The sequence below is a fragment of the Kockovaella imperatae genome (assembly GCF_002102565.1).
Source record: "Kockovaella imperatae strain NRRL Y-17943 chromosome Unknown BD324scaffold_14, whole genome shotgun sequence".
Classification (NCBI taxonomy): Eukaryota; Fungi; Basidiomycota; class Tremellomycetes; order Tremellales; family Cuniculitremaceae; genus Kockovaella; species Kockovaella imperatae.
In genome coordinates, this window is record NW_019028954.1 from 258,698 (window position 1) to 283,879 (window position 25,182).

The window sequence follows — 25,182 nt, forward strand, 5'->3', positions numbered from 1 at the left end:
GAAATTGGTCGTTTCAGAATTTTGTGGCATGTGGCACTCTCGGTGGGATGATGCATATCACGAGGCATAGTCAAAGATCACCAGCAAGGCGATGGCGCCGACAAGCAGAGGATAAAAGGCATTCTCAACGTTCCCGAGTGCAGCTGGAGGGCTACCTGGGGAGACGGGCACGGCTGGGACGGCCGGGGCGACAGCGGGGGCAGCAGCTACAGCGACTAAAAGGACGAACCTCTCAGTACCTCGGGGCAACACCATGAACTTACCTGGCATGAGCGGGACGGTGGCGCCATTTTGGTGCTGTATCTGCTGGACCGGCTTTGATTCTGTAGACATAGCATATGCGACAGGGATCAGAGGCTGACAAAAGGGAGGAAAATACCAGCAAAGCATACCTCCATTCGATACCTGGATTTGGAGACCGGGTCGCTGATACTGCACGTTTACCCCTTGAGGTCGGACCCGGGCTGAAGAGATGCGTCAACGAGAAGTGACTGGTAGATACACCTACCTTGACGAGGTGTTTGAGGAGGGTTCGCATACCAGGAATACCCACCCTCACCTCCTGGGGTCGCGATGATCCCTTGACCACCCACTTGTGGCATCTGCTGCTGTTGATCATGTACAATGACCTGAGGCGCCTGGGCTTGCTGGACCTGGATGACAGGTGTCACAGCTATCGGAGGGGATAGGGGGCTTCCCACCATAGGTATTGCCTTCCCAAGGGGAGCGACGTATCCTGCAGCTGGTGGATATGGGGGGTATGTCTGACACCACGGGACCGATGCTCCGAGATTCCCAGCACACCAACTGGGTGAGCCTGGCCAAAAGTTTCCCAGACCTGATCCCCCTGTGAGACCCAGAGGACCTTGGAGGATGATCAAAACCAAGCAGACGAATAAGAAAAAGCTCATCCAAGCATTGGCAGTGATGTAAGGAGTAGCTTGAGGCGGCTTGGCACTGGAGCTAGAAGAGGAAGAGCTGCTCGAGGGTCTCGATGAGGAGGACGATGAAGACGTTGGGCGATCCTTGGAGGAGGATGGTCTCTCCTTGGAGGAAGAAGATGACGAGGATGGTTTGGGAGCTGATGAAGACGAGGGCATGATCTGGAAAGGGAGTGCGTCGAGAGTACTGATGAAGCCTAAAAAGGCCAGTAGGAGAAGGACGAGAGCCAGTGGGTGAAGCCAGGGACTTGAACCTGCGATTGAAATGGGAGCAATGCGAGCTGGTGTCGTGACCGATCGCTGTTCTGAGGTCTCTGAAATCGGTTCGTGTGATGTGTAGGTGGCTGTTGGGAGTAGAAGTGGTCGGCGGGAGGTGGTGAGAGTTTCGACGGTTCCGGTGAGGGTTGGGGAGGAGTTGCTATGAGCGATGGCCAGTGACAATAGGATTGAACTCAGGATGGTACGTATCAAGACGAGCATACGAGCTAAAGTGATATCGTCCTCGGTCGATTGTGGTCTCGGTTTAGTTGGCGTGGTCAGACTCTCCTACCATTCGCTATGGTGCCACCTTTGACACTCTGAACGGGGAGACATGGTCAAAGGTAGTATACGATGCCAAACCTGTTGTCATTACGTGAAGTCCCAACCTTGCGGGGAGTCACTCGGCGTGAGCCCTTTGCCTGGGATGCATAGATGCATGCCATTGTCTTCAACAACATGATTTCTACGTAACTGCACGTTATAGCACTTTACATGAACGCCGAGAGGAGGAATGACAAGAACAGTCCAGCAGCAGAAGGGGTCAAGAGAGCAGAAGCACTGCGACGAGACATGAGTACCCTGATTCTTGAAACGGGGCCAACTAGACACCACTCACCCTCCAGAGGTCTTTGCAGCCGCCGACGCACTCGACGTGGAGCTGGCTCCGCTCGATGTAGCCGCCGAGGAGGAGGACGCCATGCCGTACCCGCCGCTAGTCATACTGGAACTGGAATCGGAGGCTGAGGCAGTAGCTGAAGCGCTGCCACTAGCGACGGTCAACGTGGTAGACGCGGTCCAGGTAGAGATGAGACTGGCAGCGGCGGAACCAGTCATGGTAGTAGTGGCACTGCCACGGATTTTGCTCAGCGGACTGACACTACGTCTGTGGGACAGACTCACCTGGCAGTGTTACCACTCTCAGCGTTTGAAACGAAGGCTGAGAAAGTGTCTCCGGAACTTGGAGGGTTGACACTGGAAAGACTGCATCAGCAATGCTGACTGGAATCATGTATGGGAAAATTCACGCAAAGACCATCCCAGCTTCGCAGTGACCGTCTTGAGCGCAGAACATCCAAATAGGGTCAGAGGTCTCTACAGTGATAGCGACCTGGAGTATCATGCGTTAGCTCTTCTTGGCATCAAGAAAGGCGATACAGACTCACATCGACGGGGTTCCCCGAGATGGGAAAGAAGCCACTGTTGAATCCTCCACTGTACGTGCATGGATTCTGAAAGGTTGACTGGGTGACGGAATGATTGCCTGCTTGAAACTGAGAGACCAGATCAGTGACATATCATGAGCAGTTCAAAATATCGAGGCCTACTTGAAAGCTGCTCGGATATCAGTTCCTCCTCACGGTATGGTTTCAGATCACACTCACAGGATGGTGTCTCCGACCGAGGCTTGTACGGTACTCGGTTCGTAGTTCTGAGCAGCAAGTGAGCTGGAGTTCCGAGATTAGGGCTGCGAACGGCCTACCAGTGTGTGATCAGGTCCGACTAGGACGACGTGCTGAGTGGCAGCCATGACAACTGAGGCCGACGCGACCACTGAAAGAGCTTGAACGAGCATGTTGGGTGTCTCAATGAAGTATCAATGGTAAGGAGTGATTGATGAAGAGTCAAGTCTGGGGGTCCTCATCATACTCGAGGCGAGGCTTCTTATGTACATTCTGGGCGGGCGGCCAGACGGGCTATACGAGATCCCGTCCTCGGATGATGAGACGGAATTGTGAATAGCCAAAACACAAGCTGATCATACGCCGCCAATCCCCAGCGGCATTTTTTTTCTTCGAACCTGATTGCCGTTTTGCCCTACGGGCTTGGTTCCTGGATCAGGATGGGATGACAACCTATCTCACGGGGAATGTGAAAATGCTTGCAGAGGATAACCAGCTAATGAGCTGTCCGGTTCTGTCGCCGGTAGATCGAAAAAGCGATCGACGCTTCGTCCTCCTACAGTATTTGCCTCCGAGGAGAACGCCTCGCCTCGTAAAAAGTCGAAAAGGCGATGACAGCCACTGGAGCTGATCGAGGAAAGCAATCACACTCGTACGAGACAACGGGGACGCAGAAACGTGCTGCGGAGGAGAAGCAGGGGACAAGTACCTTGCATAAAAAGGCTGACAAAGACAAAGGTGGCGATCTGGGGACCTCGCTGCTCGGCTTATCTGATTATTGTCAAGAATCTACCGCTCGGGAGAAAGAAACGCCACGCCACGCTTAGAGCTCTTTAGTTTCTTTGTCCCGCTATCCCTGGTCCCTGCGTGTCGTCCATCCACGCAAGGGATTGGATGCATCGAGGTTCTCGAGAATCTACAGAGAAAGAAGCGAGCGGTGGTCCTCAAAATTTAAAGAGGAAGGGAACTCCTAAGGACAGAATCAGGTACCAGGTGGACGGAGTGGAGGACGCCAGAGCGCTGCGTATGGGATTCAGCTTCCAAAATTGCTCGTCCCATCTTGCTTGGGCTCACCCTCCAGACGGTGCCGCAGAAGCAGCTCCTGAGGCAGCTGATGCGCCAGGAGTAGAAGACACACTACTCGAGGCTGACGAAGCACTCCCACCACCAGACACACTTGCCGCTGGGGTCCTGACAAGAACAATCGCATCAACGAGGCAGGCTCCTCGTGAGGGTCTACTTACGGGGTAGATCCGCCAGGACTGTTGACATCACCCTTGGCTAGAGCTTGGAAAGCCGCGAAAGTCTTGTTACCAGAAGTTGGGGCGTTGATCCTAGGTCAAGTTAATCTTGTGAAGACATTAGGACAATGCGAGGACCTACGCCATGACCATCCCGGCCTGACAGTGACCTGCCTGAGCGCAGTATACCCAGGTCGGCGAAGTGGTATTTACGAGGATGGAGAACTAGAGAACATGAGCGAGCGAAACGAGCAGCTGTTATTGATTGGCTTACTGTGGTCGGCGATCCGCTCGTTCCAACAGCTTGGAAACCAGAAGTGAAGCCTGCGTTGAGACAGGGGTCTGCGAACGTCGATTGAGTGGCAGTGTGGTTTCCAGCGACAAAGGTGAAGCTGCTCAGGTTTCAGCGGATCCACCGGGCAAGACTAGGACGCACTTGACGATATCTCCAATAGCTGCGGACATGTTATTAGGTTCGAATGTCTGAACAGTGGGCTCAGCGTACTTGCCGTTGAGCAGGACATTTCCACTTCACCTTGGTACCATTGGGTCCAACTGAGACTGTCAATGTGGCTGCGGTAACACATGAGACTCCTAGGTACAACGTCGTGAGTGTTATGGCAGAGAACGAGAGCATCGTGTCACAAAGTTGAATGATGGAGCGAGAGAGACGATCCTAGAGCGGACTGGCCGTGTTATGCAAGTGGTGGGAGAGGCTCGATCGAACTGCGGTCGATTCGTCCCGCTGGAAGAGTATGAGGTTATGGGAGAGTTTTCTCAGCATGTGAGGTGTATGACTGGGTTGAAGTGAGGTATATAAAGTCTTTGGCTGTGGTGAACAATCAGCATATGCCAGGACGACGAGGTTCATGCCGCCTGACTACGAGGGTCGTCATCACGACGGGTGAACAAATTTGGTCTATTCGTAGTCAGGCTGTTTCAAGTGGGTGCTGCTGACCTGTCAGTCGTCGAGATTCAGGCTGCGCTTGGCGTTGCGAAGGTAAAAGGAGACACAGTCTAGAACCGATAGTCGAGAGTATCGATTTCAAGTACATGACGTCTCAGCAACCGATGGATATGTATGCATCTCGTCTCCTCTACAAGCGGGGCGAGGTCCTCGTCTCCAAGGCGATGAACTGCCTGTCCAAGTTGCGCGAAAGATCGTTGGCCTCGCTAGTGCATTTGCCTCAACACCCTACTGTAGGATCCGCTTTCCTTCTGCCAGTCGTTGAATCTGCTGTTCCAAAGCTTGTCGCCTGACTCTGATCTTTGGCTCTTCATCTCCGATCCGTTGCACTTGAGCAGGCATCAAGCTCGAGACAAACAGTGGTGAGAACAACTTCAAAGGGGATTCAGGCCCAACGATGAGAATGTGATCGATGACATGTCGTCGAATACCGTCCACGAATCGGGTCAGGGCAACAGTGTAGTATGCTCGGAGGACGTCGTGGATCTCCCGAATGGTGTGTTGCTCATTGGAGATATGTCGGATACCCGACAGGTCTTGAAGTCTGACGACCATCTGGTTGTTCGAGTCGCGCATGGCTTTGCCAGCGACTTGCTCTCTGACTCGAGCCTGACGCCTACAAACACGGTCAGCGCAGTGTACGGTATTGACCGATGGACAACTCACAATGTCTCAAGATGACTACTAAAGGCCGGATCATGAGTCACTGGCGGCCCTTTGAGGTCCATATCGACAAGATAGTCGGTCTGTCGAAAGGCGTTCGCATAATAAACCTTGAGCGACTCCATCAACAAGGACTGAAGAGCCGATCGAGATCGTTCGCCAACGACTAAGCTTGTCAAGACGGAAGTGATAAAGTGGTGTACGGCACAGATGATGTCGCTGACATAGCCCATCGAGATGATTCGCCATTTCTTCGCTTGCCGTTGCATCATATCGCCGATGAGGTGAGATTGAAAAGTGCCCATCTCGTATCCTCGAGTCGAATGCCAGAGCTTGGAGACCCAAGCGTCGTCTTGCTCCAGATCGTCGTCGTTGAGGACCATGGGGGGGCTGACGAGATCTGCGATCTCGAGAGGTGTGTCAATACTTCGTGAAAAGTATTGCTCTTCGATAGGTGGGCTGACGTTAGCCATTCGAGCTTGTTCTCGGATGACCCCAGGAGGCCGAAGTGCGGGACCGGAAGAGTGAGTCGGTCTGTAAGGATCTTGATCATCCTCCGTGTCGCCTTCTGCTTCGTCCTTGTTGAAGCTGAATGCTTGACCAAACGTGCCCATATCCTTGGCGAAGATATCGCTTCGACTTACGACAATGGTAGCCAGTCGGAGTCGTTCATCTTGAAGCAGGGCGTTCTGCGCATAGTGACCACTGCGGGCAGCCTCTGCAATATCCCTGTAAGTTGTTGCCGTTTGACTCAGGTAATGGGTTTGCTCCATCAACGTCTGACGCTTGGGTCCCAAGCTCTGAAGTTGATTTTCGACATTGGTGAGTTTTTGTCTGATATCTTGTTTGACCTGCAGAACGTCAGCTCACGTCATGGCACTTGTTGCTCTCACCTTTGGGAATTCTCGCTGGAGATGACCTTCTAGCAAGTCTTGCAATCGGATCAGGAGCGATTCCACACCAACCTTGTCGCTCCCGAGGAGGTTCCAAGGTGACTTGGTTTCGAAGAAGATGGATTCTTCGCTTGATCGTGATCGACTGCCGTCCTTTCGGAGAAGATCCGCTTGACCAGGATTTCGAAGAAGGTGCCAGCCCAGAGCCAGCTGATGTTTCCTTCCCTCCATGATATCGACAATGGCGGACTCGGCACCTCGGTCAATGAGATCAGGCTTCGTCAAGATTCCTAGAGTTCGTTGACCCAGTGGATCGACCTCTTCAGCCTTTTCAATGATATCTTGCGTGGCAATATCGGTGTTGCAAGGAACGACGACGAGCATGATGGTTCGAGGATTCTTCATGTATCCGTAAACCATTTCTTCGACCATGGCAATGTCGTCTTTGGTCGTCACGCCAGTCTCGGTACGTTTGAAGCGACCAGGGACGTCGATGACGCTAAAGTGACCCTCTTCAGGACCAGTAATGACGAGATTGAATACGTCTTTGCTGAACGCAGATTGGTGTCCGTCCGCGTGAGGACCGACGCCCATGATTTCGTTGGCCTGAGTGTATCTCGTCATCAGCATGTGGGCGGCGTTTCTGTGTCATGCCGATTCGCTCACCTCTGCCATGACCTGAGCAAAGATGTCCGTATCAAACTCGGCCATTTCTCTGCTCCACGCCTTGACCTTGGCCTGATGCTCTGGCGAAGTGTTCTTGCCAGGCGTGATACTTGCATTGACGCTCGAAATGACATCTCGTCGGAACGTTATCTGCGTGGCGAATCGAGTGCAGAGACCAGAGTCTCGCGGGAAAGGAAGACTTGTCAAGCCTTCGAGAACAGAGCTCTTGCCACTCGATTGTTGACCAACGACGACGAGCTGAGGGAGATTGACATCGTTGCCAACGCCACAGGCCAGAAGTTTGTCGATCTTCTCAGCCAGATGCGGGTCGACAAAGCTTGTACTGGATCTCGTCTTGCGATGGGTCTTTCGGATGCTAACGGGAGGAGTGGAGGACTCGGTAGTCGAGATTCGTTTTCTCGATTTGGTACGAGTGGCCTTTTCTGATTTGCCCTTGGTGTTAGCCATGGTGAGGCGTCAGCTGGGGTGATCGGAGAGACTTTTCGAGGAATATACGAGGTTGACGTGAAGTGGGTTCAATCGATATCTGTGGAGTGGATGACGAGACGAATTGAGAAGAAGATAGAAGGTGGGATATATCGCTCTTGCTCTCGTTATATACTAGGCAAGGATAGACGACCCCCCCCCCCACATTTGGATAACGCGATCCCGGGGTGAACCCGAGTCCCTGATGCAGATCTTTCTATTGTACCTGCCGACGGTCAGGATTGACAAAAGGGACACTTTACGACTCACCTGCACCTCGCGTCCTTTCACGGTCTACTCAAGAATCACAATGCTGACGAGAAATCAGTTAACTTGACGGCATCGAAATCAATAATGCACAAGACATAAACGAAATAGTCGTCATTAATATCAGATAGACATTCAATGTCCATGAGAAGGGTGAACAAAAACCGCATTCCTCACAGCAAATAGATCCTCCGACAGATCCCCTACGCCTGCTCTCCATCGTGACAACACTTTTGATTCAACTTCTTTCCTTCGAATTGTCCCCTTCACACATTCGTCACCGTCAATCCTCTGTCATTGACTAGATCTCGCACGACACTCCCGCTGCTATCTGGTCTGTGGGCCCGCTGAGGATACTGTAAGATTTCGTCCTGATCCTCGTGGAATTCATCCGCCTGCCTCGGATCAAAGTAGTAGCCCTGATTTGCCGGTGGCTGCGAGTCCGTCGTCACAGCATAGCCAGTTCGACTTCCCGAGCGGAACGTACCGTCCACTGGCGAGTTGAGCTCTTCGTAGCCTTCTCCGGAAGCCGCATAATTTAATGTCGGCTCAGGTTGTGCCGGATACGTCGTGTTGTAAGCCGCGGCAGCAGATTGAGCTCCAAATCCAGCCATGCCGGCATTGGTGACTGTGGACATCCGATCGCCTCCTCCGAGTGCATTTTGAGATGGCAGGTTCAAAGCGTATGAATCGTAGCCTCCACTTGGATCATCGAAAGCATACGTGCCAGCGCTCTGCGCCGGAGCCTGGTGCAGATCCCCAATGTAAGGCCCATCCATGAACGTCGATCGTGCACCTGTAGACTTTTCGTCGTCGTCACGATGTGAACGGTTTGAAGCGACAAAATCGACCTCTCGGTCTAATCGCTGACTGCGTTTACGACGGTAGAGAATGATCGCAATGGCGAGTGCTACACCAGCAACAAGAAGTCCCAGCACGACAAAGACACCCGCAACGGCTCCAGTATTTCCAAAGAAACCAGAAGTCGTATCATCTGATTCAGTGGAGGCGCCGTCCGTAGCTCCATTCCGGACCGGCACTGTCACTGTCCAAACTCTACCATTCGCATCGGTACTCGTTTGCGTTTGCACGCGCCCTGTAGTGGCAACAGATATGGTCGTTGGCGCGTTGTTGGCAGCGGGTGCACTTGTCGCCGAAGAAGATGTGGCAGCGACGCTAGTAGTCGGGTTGGGACTCGCTTCATTGGCATCGGACCTGGAATAAAGGGTGAGCTCATTTTCGGGGTCGTCCGAAAGACAACTCACGCGGCAGCCTGTGTGGATGTTTGGGTTGACTGTGGCTGTGTCTGCTGCTGCTGCTGCTGCTGTTGCTGAGTGCTTGTCTCTGGCGCAGGACTAGCAGACTCTTGGGTCGTTTGCTGTTGCGATTCCGGCGGAGGGGAGGTCGTAGGTTTGCTGTCCTGCGTCGGGGTAGCTTTGGATATCGTTGCTGGCTCGGAGGCCGGAGTTTGAGTCGTGGGCTCTGGGGAAGGAGTCGGAGAAGGGGAAGTGGTGGGAGCAGTCGTAAGATCCTGAGTGGGGGCGGCAGAGGTGGTAGCGGGGTCGGTCGTTGGTTGAGGTTGAGTTGTGGGCACCACAGAAGAGACGATGGCTCCTACGCCGTCGGCTGGGGCTGAAGAGGGAGAGTTGTCGGGGGAAGTAGATGAGTTCGAGTCGAAAGGTTGATCACGACGGTCATTATCGTCGTCGAGACCAAGAAAGGATAACAACCCATGAGCAGAGGACGACATAATATGAGAGGCAGTAAGGTGAAGATTATGGAGAAGAAAGAAGAAAAGGAAGATAGTAATGTCAGCGATTGTAACAAGACACGAGAGAGTCTTTGAGACGCCAATACGGTCGGATGAGGAGCCAGAGACGACCAAGAGGGCTCAGGACAAAGGATGTATGGAGATGGCATGCGAAAGGAGGCGGTCCGAGCAATTGCCATCTCTCCCCTAAATTTCACTAGGTCTCTTGCCCCATTAAAGGGGCTAGCGTGTAGAGCATTCGAGTCCCGAAGGAAGACCCAACGAGGTGGTGAAGAGCTCGAGACATACAGACTCGCGATGGCTCACCCCCACGTTTACGTGTTTCCAGTCACATCTCGATGTTGACACGGCATTCATTCACTCACCACCGTCCATGCTGCTCGAGGGTATACAAGGGTCTCCAGAGTGTATCCACGGAGTCGTTAAGCGGGTCTCAGAGTATGGTGAGGTGTCCAAGTGAGGTCCAAAGTTGACGACCAGGTAGTCTACAGTTCAAGGTGCCAAGCCAGAAGGGGTCGACGAGCAGAAAGGAATGCACGAGACTAAGAGCGTGAACGAGCGTGGGTCGGATAAATGAGTGTGGGTGTTGTCTCTGTAATGTCGAGCTGCGTCCTCTTGAGATTCTCAGAGAATGAATGATGAGTCGTCGATGACTATTCCTCCCCCCCAGGTCGAGCGATGATGCTGTGAGATGAAATGATGTTTAGCAAAGGGTCACCAAAGGTGGGGAGGCGTTTGTTATGTTGGGTCAGTGTGTGGCACTTTTTATTTATTTATTTTCTGTTGTTTTTCGCCGCCAATGTCCATTTGAGTCTAACGCGTTTTGCTTTTGCTTTTTCGGTGCCTGAAACGTTTCATCATGAAATGCTCGGCATGACGTGGAATTTATACCACTTGACTGGTCGAAATGACTTGAACAGTAGATGTATACCGACTGTGCAAGCAAGCACGATCACGTAGTCTGACCGCGCTACGCACTTGCTGCCTTTGAATCTGGCTCCAGACCTCAAATTGAGCAAAGACTGTCGAGGCGGATTCTCTCAACCAAAGCTCACGTGCCAGAATCATCCCGCCCCAGCTGGTCTCTGCAGCGTACCTCAATCTGCCACAAGCTCGTGATGTGATCCGATCCCCCTGCTCAGCTGTCGATGACTGACGTGGACGAGGTTCCCCATTTCTCATGCCTGTCATCCACTCTCAACGGATCATATCTTCACGAGACCTGCTATCACACTCGGCAGCCGTTTCGACGAAAGCCGCGAATAAGCCGCTCCGGTCAATGTTGGTTGTTATTATTAGGCTGTTTATTGCGGATCGCGGAGTTTTGTAACACAGACCAACTCGAGTCTAATACTTTATTGACGTTTTGGGTTGATACTAACCATCTCATCTACTCCGGCGTAGTATCGGGGACAGCATGTGGGGCCATGCGATCAGGCTGAGCTTGTGAACTCATATAAGTGCGCTCACAGAGCGGGTCTCCAATCGTCATGTTTGTAAATCCATCTGCTCTGTACGAGATGTGGTCGGTCGTGCTGGTTTTGGTTCTGCAAATCTTTTCAATCGGTACACGTGGAATCACCTCGACGACAGAGAACAGCGCTGGTCAGCAAAAAGTAACATTTCACCCGTGTGATACCAACGGACAATCTGTGGACGTCTATGGCTATCCGAACCCCGGGAACATTAGCATTTTCTATGGCATACCATTCGCTCAGCCCCGTAAGTGGCAGGTTTCAAACTGTAGAAGACGTCTTGACTCGCCCAGCTCTCGGACCACTCCGATTCAAGCCGCCCCAAAAGCCCATGTCGTATCCTTCCGTGATTGATGTGCCGGGCTACAAGCGAGGATGTATGCAAGGCCCGATCTTTGGTCACAGCAATTACAGTGAAGACTGCCTGTACTTGAATGTTTGGAGACCTGACGGGTATGATGAGACGAGTAAACTGCCAGTATTGGTATGGTTGTAAGTGGAGCCATGAGGGTCGCGTCAACAGCTGATTTTGCCAGGTATGGAGGAGGCTATCTCCTGGGATCGGCGCAAGCATTCAACTTCACTCAGATCATGGAGGCCGGTATTGCTCAGGTCAGTCCGCATCAGCCAATTTGGCAACAGGCTCATGTGACCGAACTCAGGGCACGCCTTTCATCGCCGTGAATGGTAACTACCGGCTCGGGCCATTCGGATTCGGATACGGAAAAGAGTACCTCGAAGATGGTTCTTCAAATTCTGGCCTGTGGGACGTCGTAGCTGTTCTCGACTGGGTAGACGAGAACATTGCTAGTTTTGGTGGTGACCCAGATCATGTAGGCCTCTCAGTATCGGAGGACGCTCACCAGGGCCAGGTGACGCTCGCCGGTCAATCAGCAGGGGCGGTCTCTGCATCTCTCATGGCACTCGTCAAGACTCCCCCAAAGGTCGTTGGAATCGTATGTGTGCTCGTGAAGGCAAAGTCTGACCACTTGTACAGATCATGAATGACGGCGCCCCAGCAGCATTGCCATTGGCTCCAACTACGCAGGGATACCCCGAACTGTATCCCTTGCTACTCAATCTGACTAACTGCTCCGATGCCAGCAACACATTTGAATGTTTGCGATACATCGATGCAGATATCCTCAACAATGCCTCGCTGGCCATTCGGGCAACGGCAAACTTCACCGAGGCGTGAGTTATCCATGTGCAGTCTGTACATGTGCTTATGCATTTCAGCTTCCCATGGAGTGAGATAGCCCTAATCGTTGAGATGTCTCATCTGACCTTGCGATGTCAGCGCCGAATGTAGACTACGACCTCTTACCTGATCGGCCCTCCACGTTGCTGAGGGAGGGCCGATTCCTCAAAGTCCCGATGCTTTTTGGAGATAATTATGATGAGTCAGTTTGCGGGATCCGACGGGAACAGGGCTGATGTTTGACGGCAGAGGGACCAGCTTTGTTCTCACCGATACCAACAGCACAGAAGCGGTCATTGCACAGGTCAACTATTTTGAGCCTGTCAGACCGGATAATGCGACGATGACGAGGCTTTTGGAGCTGTATCCAAATATTCCGGCGCTGGGATCGTGAGCAGCCTTATCGAACACAGCGAGATCATGTCGCTGACGGACGGTCAGACCATACGGTACCGGAAATGACACCTTTGGACTTGATCCTGAGTGAGTCGTTTCATTGCTGCCGTTGGTTTTTGCCTCACGAACCTCGTCGGCAGATACAAGCGTGTCGCTTCTATTGTCGGCGACATCACCTTTCAGCATGCTCGCAGGGATATGTTGGAACAGATGAACGCGAATGGATACCATGAAACTTGGACATGGCTCTGGGACGCATTTGCAATAGGCTTTGCAGGAGGATATCATGGAGGTGAGTCCGGGGACACAGATCAAATACCAGTCGCGTAGCTGATCAGCGCCAGTGCCACATACCTGGGACACGGCGTGGTGGTTGGGTCAAGTAGATCCAGGTTACCCTGAAACAGCCTTAGACCTGGAGAAACAGACGCTTCAGTATTGGTAGGTCTCTGTGAGAGACCGGAAGGCTGATATACAGGCTTAATTTCATCATCAACTCTGACCCCAACGAAGGGGGTTCGACGAACTACACCTACTGGCCAAGATACCGAGAGAATGGTGAACAGGCAAACATGTTCAAATTCGTTGGCAATGCCTCGATGTATGAGGCTCAAGTGATACAGGATGATTACAGAAAGGAGCAGATTGCCTTCATCAATGACCATCCATTACAATTCAATGCATAGTGGTTAAGGATGTGCGTTTCCCTCCCTTCCTGAGACTGTCCGCCACGAAATTGCGCCAGTCACGCTAGTGACGTAATTGCCAATTGGTCTGGCTGGAATTGAGCAGCTACATTGCTCGGCATCCGTCTGCTTGTATCTATCCCGTCTCTTGCCAGAGAAGCCCATCGCCATGCCCACGTACGTCAAGAGCCCCACAGTGGACTCTGTAGAGAAGACTGCGGAGAGAGAGGTCAAAAAAGTGGAGAAGGAGGCTGACAATGTTGTTCAAGATATGGTAGAACAAGATGGTGGGCAAAAGACCATGATAAGGGGTCTTTTGAAGCCAGGGATGAATGCTCGCTGACGCTGCGTGATGTTCAGTCGACTCAACGGACTCTAGTGTACGATATGGTGAGAGAGAAATGCTCTCTCTGGGCAGCGGAACGCTGACACGGATTCTTAGCTGCCTATCTTCGTCGAGTTCGAGATATAGTCCATGCGGGTTCTAGATACACCGCGTACAGTGAGACTCGGTCCTCGTGACTCTTCAAGATGAGAGCTGACAGGAGACCAGCAAGCGATGTTGGAGAAGCATTTAGACCTGTCGTCCCACCGATCGTTGGTGAGTTAACTTAGACACCCTATAGCGTGCTGTCCGAAAGGCTGAGACACCATACAGTCACGGCTGCTTACGGTATCTCTTGGGCATATCTTATCGGAGACGTGGGATTCACGACGTACAAATCGTCTCAACTTGGACCCTCTCCCTTAGAAGCAGTAAACATGTCTGAACCGACACGCCTGGGTCTAGTGGCCGTCAAGCGGTCGGTGTTTCAGGGAATAGCTTCCATGGCGCTTCCAGCCTTTACCATCCACTCTTCTGTCAAATTCGCCGGAAGACAATTCGCAAAGGCTTCGAATCCAACTCTCAGGAGATGGGGTCCGACAGTGGTGGGAATCAGTATCGTCCCTGCTCTACCATACTTATTCGATCATCCGGTGAGTGTCATGATCAGGGGGACGAAAGACACGATGCAGGGTGGCGTGCTGATGTGTGACCTTTCAGGTGGAGACTGCAGTGGACATGGGCTTTGACAAAATTGAAGAGATGTTCTTCAGGAAATCTCCGGGATCACCATCAGGCAAGACAGAACTCTAGTGTATCGCGTCAAAGTGGTACAACCTGATTGCCATCTGCCAGAACACACTGAGGGGGAAATGTCACAGAAAGTCTAAGCTCGTGTCGCCACTGTCCACAGCTTGAGGTGGCGCTCGGAATCGATTCTGTAGTCAATTCTCGTATGCGTATGCTGTCACCCTAAGCCGGGAACATCCTTACTACGCCTCTCGACACTCTCGACGTATCCGCAAAGCCATTTATAGATACAATTTAGTAAACCCGGTCCTTCGGACCATGTGCTCAGATTCCCGATTGGGCCGCTGAGGTAGCGAGCGGGCTTTCACTGCCGGGACGCCGGGTGATTCAGAAGAGCATTCCTCACTCCTTGCTCATCATGCTTTCAGCTCACGCGAGTCCCCACAAGCCAGCTGGTCACAACACCATTTCTTCTTCAGCTCTATAAGAGTCCCATTTAACCGTCTTTCCCTAATTACGAAAATTGTTGCCGTTTGTCCGAACCCGGAAGGTCGCCCGCCAAAAACAACCCCTATCAGTTCGGGTCCGTGTTATAGCTATTAACGCTTTTAAATCTGCTCATCGTCTCGGGCTCGGAACTGTGCGATCGAAGCAGCGTGACGAATCGCTCTGCAGGATCAGGTGCATGCGGTCGTAATGGAGGATCCAACTGATCCGCCCAATGACAATAGGCAATCTGGCAAATGTGAGCCCACGGCCAGAGCTCTGATAATTCGCTGATCCCCCTTGGCAGCTCAGAACACCCTCAAACGGTGGGTACAGGACGATCAAAGGCTTGAATGGACCATACTAACGATGTCACAGAGGAGATGCTTGCCTGGCTTGCCGCAAGAGACGAATTGTGAGCTTGCGCCATTCGACAAGGTGAGAGTCATGCACTGACCTTTTGGATTTTTCAAGCGCTGCGATGCGGAAAAACCAGCGTGCTCGACCTGTGTGAGATTGAAGAAAGAGTGTCAATATGTCGTAGGAAAGCCGATCAGCAAGATGGCCAGGTTGAAAGAGAGAATTGGTGTGTGATCATCTGTCCTGAACTCAACGTCGGATGCTGATATGGGAGAAAGCGACACTGGAGGAGCGTATAGCAAGTCGCGAAGTTCCAGATGCTCCTGGGCCAAGTGTGTACCCGGTACCCATGCCCTCTGGCGACATGTCATTGAATCCTGGACCTTCGACACAGGCCTCGGCTGGATCTTCGGGTCTTAATACACCTCGTCTCTCTTCTTTCGATGGATCGACGATTGATCCCACGTTATTTTCTTCTTTCACTGCAACGGGACCACTTCCTGATTTCTCGAATCCCATGACGGGCGACGTCATGACCTACGATCAGATGATGACACAGAATGCAGGCAGCTCACCACATCGCTTTGCACAAAGTACGAATCCTCATCCGCTTCAACAACCGGATCCAAACTTCGACTTTGATTTTGGGCTGTTGGATTCGACCATGATGGATCTCGCTGGATCCTTCTTGCCGACAGATCTCAATTCTGGACACTCGGACTTGTTTGACACTTCTGTCCCTGCAGCAATAAACTCTGGTGGATTCAGGAGCCCCGGCGCATCGGGTCCGACTGACCAAGGAGGTAGTCTATTCAACGGACCACAGGTAATCCTGAAATCCGACAGCGGTTGGAGCAGGCAATCTGAACCACAGCCTAGTCTGAACTTTGGCAATGGAACTCTCAGCGGGGGATGGTTCGATCCGACAGACCTTCCACCACCAGTCAGAGATCACCTGTGAGCATGTGGGCTGTGGCAAAATGCTGATCAAAATCTAGGCTCGACATGTTCTTCAGTCAAGGATCAATATTCATATCCATGTTTGATATCCCTCGATTCTATGCGTCTCTCACCTTGCCGCCCGCCAAACGACCTCATCCTGCACTCTTATATTCCATGTACCTTTTGGCAGCCCGTCGTTCCAGTCACGCGAAGCTCAAAGCGCTGGAGTCGAAATTTTGCGAAATTACAGAGCAGCAGATCAACATAGGAAACAGACAAAATGACAGAACTCTAGACATCATACAAGCTGTCATCTTGTTTGCACAGTATCAAATCACAATTGAGCAGTTCAGCGTGGCTTTCACAGTGGCCGCCATGGCCGTTCGGTGAGTGGAGGCCATTGGCGATATTTGCGCCGTCCGAGTTGACCGGTGCCCAGTCTGTCAATGACCTGCGGTCTTCATCGCATCCCTTCGGGTGTCTTTCATCCACCGCGGACCGTCAACAGCGCCGTGTCATTCATGCTGCGAACTGGTGGATGGTATCTGGAGCCTCCAAATGATGGCACCGAGCTGGGCATCAGAATACACACTTTGTACGGCACACGGACAAGTAGCGGAAAATCGATGGGCTTACTGTCTTTTAGCTGGGCCGTCTTCCAAGCGGAATATTCGATAGCTATTGCACACGTCTGGGAGCCTATTCTGCGACCAGAATCGATCACCACTCCACTGCCTCGGCCGCTGGAAGAGTATGCCTTAGTAAGTCTTTGTATGGCGAGCTTAACTCATTTTACAGCATCTGGTGACAGCGAAGGACGATGTGACGCTAATGGCGGCGCTCCGCGCTCCATCGCCGTCTAGGCCCATAGTACCTGGTCACGATTCATGGTATATCTGCGCCATCAAGAGCTGGGGCTTCATGGAAAAAGTGTTCCGGCTCCGAGATTCACCGCCCGAGCTGCCGATAGTGCCTCCTCCATCTGTCGACCTGATCACTCCTGGTAGGATAGCCAGCGGGGCAGCTTCGATCCAGGCTAGTTGTCCCAAAGCCTTTACGGAGCTCAAAGCTGCGATGGACTATTTCTGTGACACCTTGCCACTGCAGTTCAGCCTTCCTTGGCACAGATGGGAAGGGAATGAACCATTCCATCAGCCTCAGCAGCCTCTACCGGATCTCGTGTCGAAGATCGTGAGTGCTTGCTCGCTGGGATCCGTCGCTGACAATCTACAGTGGTTCCTGATCGGATTCACCTATCTTCATTTGTTCAATGTTCGAACTCTGGCGGAGCGAAATGATGATGCGGTGCGCGTGGCCAGAAGACTCGTCAAGCTGGTTCTGGGGTCTCTGTCAATCTGCGAGGTGAGTCAGAGGTCACGGTGGCGATTCTTGATCTGACCTCTGTACAGACCTGGCGAGGGTACGACATGTTCTTCATCATCATCTGGAACGATCTGGCCATGACTCTGCTGAGGGAGCTCAAGAGGATCGAGTTCGCTGGGAATGCTAAGGAGACGGATGATGCGCATGGGATTGAGGCGGATTTCGATCTCGTCATGGGAGCCATTAAAGAGTGGTCGCTGCTCAATGTCAAGACGAAGCATGGAGACGCCGATATCGCCGCTATCAACTGGAGAATGCTTGATACATTCAAGCCGATGCCCAAAGAGATGTGGTTGGAAGCTGCACAGGAAGCCATGGAGCGATTCAGATGAGGCCAATAAGGATTGCAGGCGCGCGGCCAGCTTTGATCTCCTGGATCTTCGGACATAAACGGGTTTGATTTATTACCCGAAGTCTCTCTGATTATGCAACTGATATGGTTTTGACTCTTCCTCACACTGCTGGCGAGATCCCCTACGGTTCTGCACATGGAGCGTAACACTCCTTGTCAGACCTGTCGATCGTTGCACATATCATGCAAGTGGCCAGCTGACACGTCGATCAATGCGTGTACGAGATGCACCCGTTTACGAGGCATCTGTAGTGGGCCAGTGAAGAAATCGTGCGTGCTCTCCTTACGTCCCAGACCTGAGACTGAACTTGTGCTCAGCCGTCCAGCATGTGGAGCTTGTAAACGAGCGAGGGGTGAGCCCAACTCGGTCGAGTCATGCTGACGACATCAGCCAAGTGCATCTACGATGCAGACCGGCCATCATGTAGGCGTTGTGTCCGACTCGCGAGGACCTGCGTGGAAGATGGTCGATCAGAAGACGGTTCAGCGGCCGGGTCTTCAACCCGCTCAGCTGGTATGACGTTAAATACATCTTCAAAGACTCTATGGGGCGAAACGAGCTTAATGGACATCGATCTCTACTCTGGTCCAATACGCCAGGCGTTAGTTTACCAAGGGTTGATGCGGTTAAATGCTATGAACATGGGAATCATCTACCGACAGAAGACAGGCAAGAAGACCGATTTAATGTCTTCAGAGGTAACGTTTTCTCTCCTACTGAGAGAGTATAGGCTGACCTTTGGCAGCTGCTCGACCTGATCGCAAGTGTTTCATGCCTCAGATATAGTAATGCAATTGTGAGCTTGATTGGCGCAGTGCACTCTACGATACCTGATGCCTCGGCCGTCAGGTTCAAGGATCGGATGCTCTCGATGCTCAAGTCCTACCCATCGAGCAAGTCACAAATCGACAATGGCTCTCTGGTCCAATGCCAAAAGCATCTTTCCAAAGCTCAGGTCTGGTATCCTTCTATCGTCGAACTTGGAACATCATCCCTCGTCTGTCTTGCATCTCGAATCCCGATCGGCACACATTACTCCAATTGATGACCGCTCTCCGACTGGCTTGGAAGCTGGGTATAGAGAATAGAGACCAACCGGAACTGGGTAGATGCGTCTTGGCGTTTGTCGTCCGAAAAGCCTTACCGGAGCTCGAGAAACCCTGGGAGAATCAAGCGGAGAAGAACGAGTTCGCTGATTCAGCGATTCAGTGTGCTGTGAGTCTAGGCGGCCGCGAAGGGACGTGGCTGATTGCGGATCAGTATCGAGAGGCAGAGATATCGATCAGCATGGGTGTGGCATCGCAAATGTGGGTATACCTTGCAATTGCAAATGGATTGAGTCCTGACAGCGACCATCCAGTCCAGTGGAAACCGTTCGCAAAATCGTTTTGTTGGATACTGGATCAATGGATGACAATACCGACATGACACCGCTTATCGCTATCAATGCCGATTCCTCCAATTCTGTCTTCACTCATCTTTGGAGCAGCCTCATGCGACCCACGGTTGGCAGAATGAACGTCCAGAAACGCATCTTGGCGGACAGCTATGCACCGTGTATGGATTCCGTGCAGGTCGTCCTTGATTGCTGGACTGTCATTGACAAAGAGCTGGCGTTGCTGGACTCTTTGACTCATACTGTCACGATCTTCAATTCGTTCAAGGATCCAGATCGAGACAGCGAGGCTGTGTTGGTGGTCCTTCGAGGGATTGCCTGTTGTGAATTATGGATCCTGCAATCGGTCATGTCGTCGTTGATCGCAGCTCGAAGGCTGGAGTACGCCTTGACCGTCGGGTTGGAGATGAGCAGAGGCATTACGAGGTGGACGTTAGAAGTTGTTCAGAGGATTCTCAAGATACTGGACGTTGTCATGGTGAGCCGAACTCTTAATACGATGCTCTGAAACGATCTAAAGCGTCACTCAGCTGCACGAGACCTCAGTCTCGCGCCTTCATCACGTCCTCGATATGACTGTCAAAACGATAAAATTGGGCAGGGATTTTCTGCTCCCCGTCGTTCAATGTCTGGACGGTCGACCGAGAGAGCTGTACGTCGAGATGCACCATTTTCGCGATGGGGACTGATGAAGAAACAGGGTCCTCGAATGCCTAAAAATCGCATCTTTCTGGGATGCAGGCTCACCGGCTCTACTGGAAGAGCTCGGGGGCTATCAAGATGCAGTGCTCAAAGCTTGATTGTAGCATGCTGTGTGTACAAAGTGTGAAATCTGTATGATGGTTGTAAATTGTATGAATTATCACTCACGCCTTCAGATGAAGTGACCCCGTTTGGGATCCAATGCTTTGCCTTGGGACCCGTCCCACACCTGCTGCCCCCTGATATAAGTTGCTTTGACTGATCCATTGAGACGTTTTCCAACATAGGGTGACATTTTGTTCTTGAAATTAAGATGGCTCTGCGAAATGGGGCCATCAGTCTCCTCACTTCACTCAGCCTGCAAGGCTCACCTGTTCGAGATGTGTAGCTTGTTTCGGACTGAAAATCACGAAATCGGCATCTTTGCCGATAGCCAGGCCTCCTTTGCGATCGTCGATGCCAACTTGCTTGGCCTGTCTAGCGCACAGCAAATCGACAATGCGTCCCCACGGTAAGTCCTGTTGACCTTGGCCTCCTAGTTCTGTCCAGAGCAGTTGTAGTCCGAGACCCAAGCTCGAAACACCGCCCCAAGCCGAGAGGAAATCGCCCTTCTTCAATTCAGGTGTACAGGGACTATGATCCGAGACGACGAAATCGATGATACCGTCCCTAACTCCTTGTAGCAAGGCTTGTCGATTGACCTCGTCTCGAATAGGAGGACAACATTTGTATTCAGTACGATTCTCCGGGATATCCTCAGATGAAAGGGTCAGATAATGGAAACAAGTCTCCACGGTGAGATTCTGCATGCCTTCTTCTCGGGCATGCTGAATGACCGGTAGAGCTGAAGATGCTGAAAGATGGACGATGTGAAAGCGAAGGGAGGGAAATTGTTTGGCAAATCTGAGTATGAGGCTCAAGGCGTCGAGTTCGAGAGCGGGTGGTCGTGATCGAAGGAAGGTGCTATATCGTTCCGGATGCTCGCAGCTGTTTGTATCGGATTGAGACGGGGAGGAATCAAGTTCGGCATGAAAGAGAATCAAGGCGTTGGTGCCCTTCATCCTGTGTCACTACAGTCCCTGCCCTCAGCTCTGACTCACCTCGAGAGCATTGCACGCTTCCAACAGATCTTCTTCGCCAACACATGGGAATTCCTAAATTTGCATTTCAGCTTCGCTTTGTCGGCCAAAGGAAGGTGTGACTAACCTCGACGCCAGATTCGATCAGGAAGCATTTGAATCCCTTGACTCCTTCCTTTAGCAATCCCCTCAGTTCGGAGCTGTTTCCAGGTATGATGCCTCCCCAGAAACCAAGATCGCAGCTCATTCCTACTCGACGCGCTTCTTCCCTCTTCTCGTTCAGATGGGCGACCGTGGTTGTGGGTGGTATAGAGTTGAGTGGCATATCAATCAGGGTAGTCACTCCGCCAGATATGGCTGCTAGGGTACCTGTTTGGAAGCCTTCCCAATCTGTGCGTCCAGGTTGATTGAGATGCACATGACAGCTGTGAAGGGATATCAGTATGGGCCTTCAGGCATTTCATAATGGTTAGGAAGCTGTGTGAGGCTCTGTGACGGCCATTTGGATACGGCCACTGGGATAGGCCCTAGCGGCCTAAGGAGGACTCACTCTATCAGTCCAGGAAGCAATACGTCCTCATCGGTCACTCTTAGAATCTCGACCCCGTCTTTGTCCTCGATATCGACAATTCCATCTTGCACATTTCTTATCCTGCCGGATTCGAGATCCACGGTCAGCTTCGCTGGGCGTGGGTGTGTTTCCCCGGGCAGAAGAGCATTTTCTGCCACCACGACGAGCTGAGCCATGCCCAGAAAGCTTTGAGCAGCCTGCTACAGGTCTCAAGCAAGGCGCCGCAGACCTGTGTGGGCTTTCAGTCACCGCCGGTCAGGATGTGCCAGGAGATCCGATCGAATCCGATAAGAGAGATAAGGGGCTGATGTTGTGGACCGGAGCAAACTAGGCGGGAAGCTGGTTTCTATACGTCTGTATATCAGAATCCCGGGATGAACAATATGCACAGAGGGAAGAACAGGAGCGACCTGATCAAGGGTGCATGGACAATGTCTTCAAGCCTCAGGGAGGGAGGGCGCATTCCGGCTTGATAGCTCATCGGATCGGGAATTTGGACTTAACTGAAAGCCGGTATCTCTCAATGATATCGACAGATGAGGATGGGACGCTGCGGTTCCTCGCGCGCCCAGACGCGAGTCTTCTGGGAAGACGTCCCAAGCATGCTTCAAGGAGCTACGATACATTCGGGCGATATACAACATATAGAACGGCGTCAGGCGTGGAATGGCAAGTTCTGAAATCGTCACACCTTCACGGTAGCCAAGACTTTCCAAGAATCTGCGGGTCCAACACATTCCACGAACACTGCCTCCTTGATGCGTAGTGTCTTCGGCAGCTGTCCGAGCCCCACGCCATAATTTACGAGCCTTGCCAGCTCGTCCCGACGCTCGCCAGTCAAGTCACCATAAAGTAAACTGAGATGAGGGAAATACTCTTTCCCGGTCCAATTCCATTCCTTCTCACATGCCTTGCGGAGTTCCAAGAACTCTTCCGTAGGTCGAACAGGAGCGAGCACAGATTGAAAGTACATTTCGCCCTTTTGAGCCGGTAAGAGATCCACTTGGAAACCGCTGTCATTTGAGGAGGATTTGGCTAAGGCCTGAGGAGTCTTCCGGACAAGGGATTCAAATGCCTCGACCAGCTTTGGAAGCGGCTTCTCAGGAAGTGGATGAAGGAGTGTGATGTGAGGTTGAAAGGCTGGCGAGTCTGACTCGTGCTCGGACAGGTCGTCGATCAACTTTGCTAGGTTTGAGGATTCCGGTTCGGCGGGAATGATCCACAGGGAGAGGCCTGGCAAAATGCATCAGTCATCCATTGCCTCATGGCCATCCTCGAAAGCTCACCCTCAATATGTGGTGCCATCGTGAATGTATGAGGTAGGAAGAGCTGGACTCCCCGATTGTTGGGGTCAATTGTCGACAAAGGGAGGAGTATGATGAAAGGAAAATGTCAGGAAATCATGTACAATGACCGGTTGACAAAATGCCGCCGCCAGACCAATGCATATCTGCGCCCATGGCTGGGCCCATGCAATGCAACCCTAGCTTCTCTACTACTCTATCAAGCACTGCAGAGCGTTCTGATTGGTGGTGTCTTTTATCATGCAAAATTCTGGGCAGTTGATGCCCCCCTTTTTTCGTCTAATTCGTGTCCTATGAAAAGTGGATGTACAGTGTGTGAGCATCTGGAAAGGCTCGGGGTAAGGCCAAGTGGGGGTATTGAATGATGGTATATGAAACATGAGTCATTGTGAATGGGGGAACAAGCAGGTCATCCAGGGAGATACCAATTCCGAGCGAGGTATAGGGGTTCAGAAGGCAGTTGAGGCCAACAATGGAACGCTTAGTACCTCTGCGAGGGAGTGAGCGTGAGTCCGCACAACGTTGAGCAGTCACTTACGTAGTGCTCGGGCTTGTAAGGTCCCTCGACGGCGAGACCGATGTACTCGGATTGCTCGGCGCTCAAGGTGGTGAGCTTGATTCCGAGCTGGCCCAAGTGCGCACGGGCGACTTCCTCATCGAGCTGCTTGGGAAGCATGCTGTAGAAAGTGAGTTCGGACTTGACTCCATACTGCGGACCTGTCAACTCACTGAACACCGAGAGGGTAGGCAGTGGCGTTGTTCCAAAGAGCGATCTGAGCGAGGACCTGGTTGGAGAAGGAGCAGGACATGACGAAGGAGGGGTGTCCGGTTCCGCATCCGAGGTTGACGAGTCGTCCTTCGGCAAGTAGGATGATGTGTCGTCCGGACTTCATGGTGAATCGGTCAACCTGGGGCTTGATGTTGACCGCCTTGACGGCGTTCTTCTTGAGCCAGGCAACGTCGATCTCGACATCGAAGTGACCAATGCTGCGGCAAATCAACACGAGCTAGGCCGTGTGGGCAGGTGAACTCACTTAGAGACGATGGCGTCCTCGGGCATGACCTCAAAGTGTTTGCCGGTGATGATGTCTCGGTTACCGGTGGTGGTCACGAAGACGTTAGCACGGGGGGCGGCGTCCTCCATGGTGGTGACTTCGTATCCGGCCATGGCAGCTTGGAGGGCGTTGATGGGGTCGATCTCGGTGACGAGAACTCGAGCACCGTAAGAAGCGAGGGATTGAGCACACTGAGATTGTCAGGTTCGTTCAAGTTCAGGCTTGCAGCTGACTCACTCCCTTTCCGACATCTCCGAATCCAGCGACAACAGCGACCTTTCCAGCAAGCATGACATCGGTAGCTCGCTTGATTCCGTCGACGAGAGACTCTCGGCATCCGTACTGCAAGACATGAGCGCGGACCAAAGAGAGCCTTGTATGCTCACATAGTTGTCGAACTTGGACTTGGTGACCGAATCGTTGACGTTGATGGCGGGAACCTTGAGCTTGCCGTTTTTGAACATCTTGTAAAGGTGGTGAACACCAGTGGTGGTCTCCTCAGAGATACCCTTGATGTCTGGGCAGAACGTCAGGGATGTGCCCAAACTCCGAATCGCTCTGACTCACTGGCAAGGTATTGAGGGTACTTGTCGTGGACCAAGCCGGTCAAGTCACCACCGTCATCGAGGATCAAGTTGAGAGGCTCTCCGCCGGGGAAAGCAGTGAGAGTCTGCTCGATACACCAGTTGTATTCCTCCTCAGTCTCTCCCTTCCAGGCGTAGACGGGGACACCGGTCGCAGCGATCGCGGCAGCGGCATGGTCCTGAGTCGAGAAAATGTTGCAAGATGACCAGGAGACTTGGGCACCGAGAGCAGTGAGAGTCTCGATGAGGACGGCAGTCTGAATGGTCCTGAGACACATGTCAGTATCGACGAAGAGCGATCGAGCTTCCCAACTCACATGTGGAGACATCCGGCGATCCTAGCTCCCTTGAGAGGCTGCTCTTTGGCATACTTCTCTCGGAGGTTCATGAGACCTGGCATTTCATGCTCAGCGAGCTCAATCTCCTTTCGTCCGAAAGCGGCGAGAGAGATATCAGCGACCTTGTACTGGGACATTTTGTTTTGAGTGATGCGTTGGGAAATGAAGGAAGATGATAGAAGAAGTGAGAGAGTGAGAGATGAAAGATCGAATGAACGTGGACAGCGGGGGGCGAAGGAA

The 25,182-nt window shown here is 52.2% G+C and overlaps 11 protein-coding genes across 11 annotated transcripts; 4 read left to right on the forward strand and 7 right to left on the reverse strand.

Moving 5' to 3' along the window:
- Positions 1 to 57: 57 nt before the first annotated feature.
- BD324DRAFT_653220 (hypothetical protein) lies at positions 58 to 1,421 on the reverse strand (the record flags this gene model as incomplete). Its single annotated transcript, XM_022018630.1, has 4 exons — positions 58 to 215; positions 264 to 323; positions 393 to 464; positions 509 to 1,421. 4 exons carry the CDS (start codon positions 1,419 to 1,421, stop codon positions 58 to 60), a joined length of 1,203 nt encoding a protein of 400 aa, XP_021868706.1.
- Positions 1,422 to 1,690: 269 nt separating this feature from the next.
- BD324DRAFT_653221 (hypothetical protein) lies at positions 1,691 to 2,775 on the reverse strand (the record flags this gene model as incomplete). Its single annotated transcript, XM_022018631.1, has 8 exons — positions 1,691 to 1,760; positions 1,819 to 2,049; positions 2,103 to 2,174; positions 2,228 to 2,310; positions 2,366 to 2,473; positions 2,528 to 2,534; positions 2,585 to 2,631; positions 2,683 to 2,775. 8 exons carry the CDS (start codon positions 2,773 to 2,775, stop codon positions 1,691 to 1,693), a joined length of 711 nt encoding a protein of 236 aa, XP_021868707.1.
- A 771-nt stretch (positions 2,776 to 3,546) lies between these two features.
- On the reverse strand, positions 3,547 to 4,308 carry BD324DRAFT_653222 (hypothetical protein; the record flags this gene model as incomplete). Its single annotated transcript, XM_022018632.1, has 6 exons — positions 3,547 to 3,622; positions 3,677 to 3,793; positions 3,847 to 3,936; positions 3,986 to 4,068; positions 4,118 to 4,235; positions 4,280 to 4,308. 6 exons carry the CDS (start codon positions 4,306 to 4,308, stop codon positions 3,547 to 3,549), a joined length of 513 nt encoding a protein of 170 aa, XP_021868708.1.
- A 605-nt stretch (positions 4,309 to 4,913) lies between these two features.
- On the reverse strand, positions 4,914 to 7,797 carry BD324DRAFT_150936 (dynamin GTPase). The gene is made up of 5 exons (XM_022012025.1): positions 7,789 to 7,797; positions 7,033 to 7,744; positions 6,367 to 6,972; positions 5,477 to 6,324; positions 4,914 to 5,426 (listed from the first exon to the last, which is right to left on the reverse strand). Exons 2-5 carry the CDS (start codon positions 7,498 to 7,500, stop codon positions 5,039 to 5,041), a joined length of 2,310 nt encoding a protein of 769 aa, XP_021868709.1. The 5' UTR covers positions 7,501 to 7,744; positions 7,789 to 7,797; the 3' UTR covers positions 4,914 to 5,038.
- A 254-nt stretch (positions 7,798 to 8,051) lies between these two features.
- BD324DRAFT_653224 (hypothetical protein) lies at positions 8,052 to 9,535 on the reverse strand (the record flags this gene model as incomplete). Its single annotated transcript, XM_022018633.1, has 2 exons — positions 8,052 to 9,000; positions 9,051 to 9,535. 2 exons carry the CDS (start codon positions 9,533 to 9,535, stop codon positions 8,052 to 8,054), a joined length of 1,434 nt encoding a protein of 477 aa, XP_021868710.1.
- A 1,211-nt stretch (positions 9,536 to 10,746) lies between these two features.
- BD324DRAFT_635973 (Alpha/Beta hydrolase protein) lies at positions 10,747 to 13,324 on the forward strand. Its single transcript, XM_022016849.1, has 13 exons — positions 10,747 to 11,278; positions 11,325 to 11,523; positions 11,568 to 11,643; positions 11,694 to 11,864; positions 11,904 to 11,987; positions 12,029 to 12,225; positions 12,271 to 12,281; positions 12,332 to 12,434; positions 12,482 to 12,622; positions 12,674 to 12,715; positions 12,769 to 12,920; positions 12,973 to 13,069; positions 13,107 to 13,324. The coding sequence occupies exons 1-13, from the start codon at positions 11,047 to 11,049 to the stop codon at positions 13,312 to 13,314; spliced, it is 1,713 nt and encodes a 570-aa protein (XP_021868711.1). The 5' UTR covers positions 10,747 to 11,046; the 3' UTR covers positions 13,315 to 13,324.
- A 14-nt stretch (positions 13,325 to 13,338) lies between these two features.
- On the forward strand, positions 13,339 to 14,665 carry BD324DRAFT_635976 (mitochondrial 18kDa protein). The gene is made up of 6 exons (XM_022016850.1): positions 13,339 to 13,601; positions 13,675 to 13,704; positions 13,757 to 13,816; positions 13,868 to 13,915; positions 13,973 to 14,292; positions 14,360 to 14,665. Exons 1-6 carry the CDS (start codon positions 13,586 to 13,588, stop codon positions 14,450 to 14,452), a joined length of 567 nt encoding a protein of 188 aa, XP_021868712.1. The 5' UTR covers positions 13,339 to 13,585; the 3' UTR covers positions 14,453 to 14,665.
- A 134-nt stretch (positions 14,666 to 14,799) lies between these two features.
- BD324DRAFT_635980 (hypothetical protein) lies at positions 14,800 to 18,003 on the forward strand. The gene is made up of 11 exons (XM_022016851.1): positions 14,800 to 15,134; positions 15,183 to 15,201; positions 15,254 to 15,290; positions 15,350 to 15,461; positions 15,514 to 16,192; positions 16,234 to 16,563; positions 16,617 to 16,772; positions 16,824 to 16,938; positions 16,976 to 17,368; positions 17,411 to 17,539; positions 17,587 to 18,003. The coding sequence occupies exons 1-11, from the start codon at positions 15,086 to 15,088 to the stop codon at positions 17,890 to 17,892; spliced, it is 2,325 nt and encodes a 774-aa protein (XP_021868713.1). The 5' UTR covers positions 14,800 to 15,085; the 3' UTR covers positions 17,893 to 18,003.
- On the forward strand, positions 17,916 to 20,146 carry BD324DRAFT_151106 (hypothetical protein). The gene is made up of 9 exons (XM_022012026.1): positions 17,916 to 18,182; positions 18,231 to 18,265; positions 18,304 to 18,611; positions 18,659 to 18,709; positions 18,763 to 19,128; positions 19,174 to 19,220; positions 19,274 to 19,787; positions 19,840 to 19,961; positions 20,010 to 20,146. The coding sequence occupies exons 1-9, from the start codon at positions 18,049 to 18,051 to the stop codon at positions 20,107 to 20,109; spliced, it is 1,677 nt and encodes a 558-aa protein (XP_021868714.1). The 5' UTR covers positions 17,916 to 18,048; the 3' UTR covers positions 20,110 to 20,146.
- A 37-nt stretch (positions 20,147 to 20,183) lies between these two features.
- On the reverse strand, positions 20,184 to 21,837 carry BD324DRAFT_583370 (hypothetical protein; the record flags this gene model as incomplete). Its single annotated transcript, XM_022013619.1, has 5 exons — positions 20,184 to 20,330; positions 20,383 to 21,066; positions 21,112 to 21,165; positions 21,218 to 21,515; positions 21,641 to 21,837. 5 exons carry the CDS (start codon positions 21,835 to 21,837, stop codon positions 20,184 to 20,186), a joined length of 1,380 nt encoding a protein of 459 aa, XP_021868715.1.
- A 1,252-nt stretch (positions 21,838 to 23,089) lies between these two features.
- BD324DRAFT_635989 (putative adenosylhomocysteinase) lies at positions 23,090 to 25,152 on the reverse strand. Its single transcript, XM_022016852.1, has 8 exons — positions 24,922 to 25,152; positions 24,588 to 24,871; positions 24,407 to 24,537; positions 24,258 to 24,362; positions 24,000 to 24,211; positions 23,695 to 23,952; positions 23,504 to 23,642; positions 23,090 to 23,455 (listed from the first exon to the last, which is right to left on the reverse strand). Exons 1-8 carry the CDS (start codon positions 25,077 to 25,079, stop codon positions 23,447 to 23,449), a joined length of 1,296 nt encoding a protein of 431 aa, XP_021868716.1. The 5' UTR covers positions 25,080 to 25,152; the 3' UTR covers positions 23,090 to 23,446.
- Between the last annotated feature and the right edge of the window lie 30 nt (positions 25,153 to 25,182).

Excerpts from the sequence above, each read along its gene's own strand:
- BD324DRAFT_150936 (XM_022012025.1), bottom strand. The coding sequence starts at position 7,500 with ATGGCTAACACCAAGGGCAAATCAGAAAAGGCCACTCGTACCAAATCG. Across the intron at positions 6,973-7,032 it reads TTGCTCAGGTCATGGCAGAG|GCCAACGAAATCATGGGCGT; the intron begins GTGAGCGAATCG and ends AGATACACTCAG. Across the intron at positions 6,325-6,366 it reads TCCAGCGAGAATTCCCAAAG|GTCAAACAAGATATCAGACA; the intron begins GTGAGAGCAACA and ends GACGTTCTGCAG.
- BD324DRAFT_635973 (XM_022016849.1), top strand. The coding sequence starts at position 11,047 with ATGTTTGTAAATCCATCTGCTCTGTACGAGATGTGGTCGGTCGTGCTG. Across the intron at positions 11,988-12,028 it reads CCCCAAAGGTCGTTGGAATC|ATCATGAATGACGGCGCCCC; the intron begins GTATGTGTGCTC and ends CCACTTGTACAG. Across the intron at positions 12,435-12,481 it reads TTTGGAGATAATTATGATGA|AGGGACCAGCTTTGTTCTCA; the intron begins GTCAGTTTGCGG and ends GTTTGACGGCAG.
- BD324DRAFT_635976 (XM_022016850.1), top strand. Across the intron at positions 13,916-13,972 it reads TGTCGTCCCACCGATCGTTG|TCACGGCTGCTTACGGTATC; the intron begins GTGAGTTAACTT and ends GACACCATACAG. Across the intron at positions 14,293-14,359 it reads CATACTTATTCGATCATCCG|GTGGAGACTGCAGTGGACAT; the intron begins GTGAGTGTCATG and ends GTGACCTTTCAG.
- BD324DRAFT_635980 (XM_022016851.1), top strand. The coding sequence starts at position 15,086 with ATGGAGGATCCAACTGATCCGCCCAATGACAATAGGCAATCTGGCAAA. Across the intron at positions 15,462-15,513 it reads CAGGTTGAAAGAGAGAATTG|CGACACTGGAGGAGCGTATA; the intron begins GTGTGTGATCAT and ends TATGGGAGAAAG. Across the intron at positions 16,773-16,823 it reads GGCATCAGAATACACACTTT|CTGGGCCGTCTTCCAAGCGG; the intron begins GTACGGCACACG and ends ACTGTCTTTTAG.
- BD324DRAFT_151106 (XM_022012026.1), top strand. The coding sequence starts at position 18,049 with ATGGAGCGTAACACTCCTTGTCAGACCTGTCGATCGTTGCACATATCA. Across the intron at positions 18,183-18,230 it reads AGTGGGCCAGTGAAGAAATC|CCGTCCAGCATGTGGAGCTT; the intron begins GTGCGTGCTCTC and ends ACTTGTGCTCAG. Across the intron at positions 19,788-19,839 it reads AGATACTGGACGTTGTCATG|CTGCACGAGACCTCAGTCTC; the intron begins GTGAGCCGAACT and ends AGCGTCACTCAG.
- BD324DRAFT_635989 (XM_022016852.1), bottom strand. The coding sequence starts at position 25,079 with ATGTCCCAGTACAAGGTCGCTGATATCTCTCTCGCCGCTTTCGGACGA. Across the intron at positions 24,872-24,921 it reads ATCGCCGGATGTCTCCACAT|GACCATTCAGACTGCCGTCC; the intron begins GTGAGTTGGGAA and ends CATGTGTCTCAG. Across the intron at positions 24,363-24,406 it reads AGTCCAAGTTCGACAACTAT|TACGGATGCCGAGAGTCTCT; the intron begins GTGAGCATACAA and ends CATGTCTTGCAG.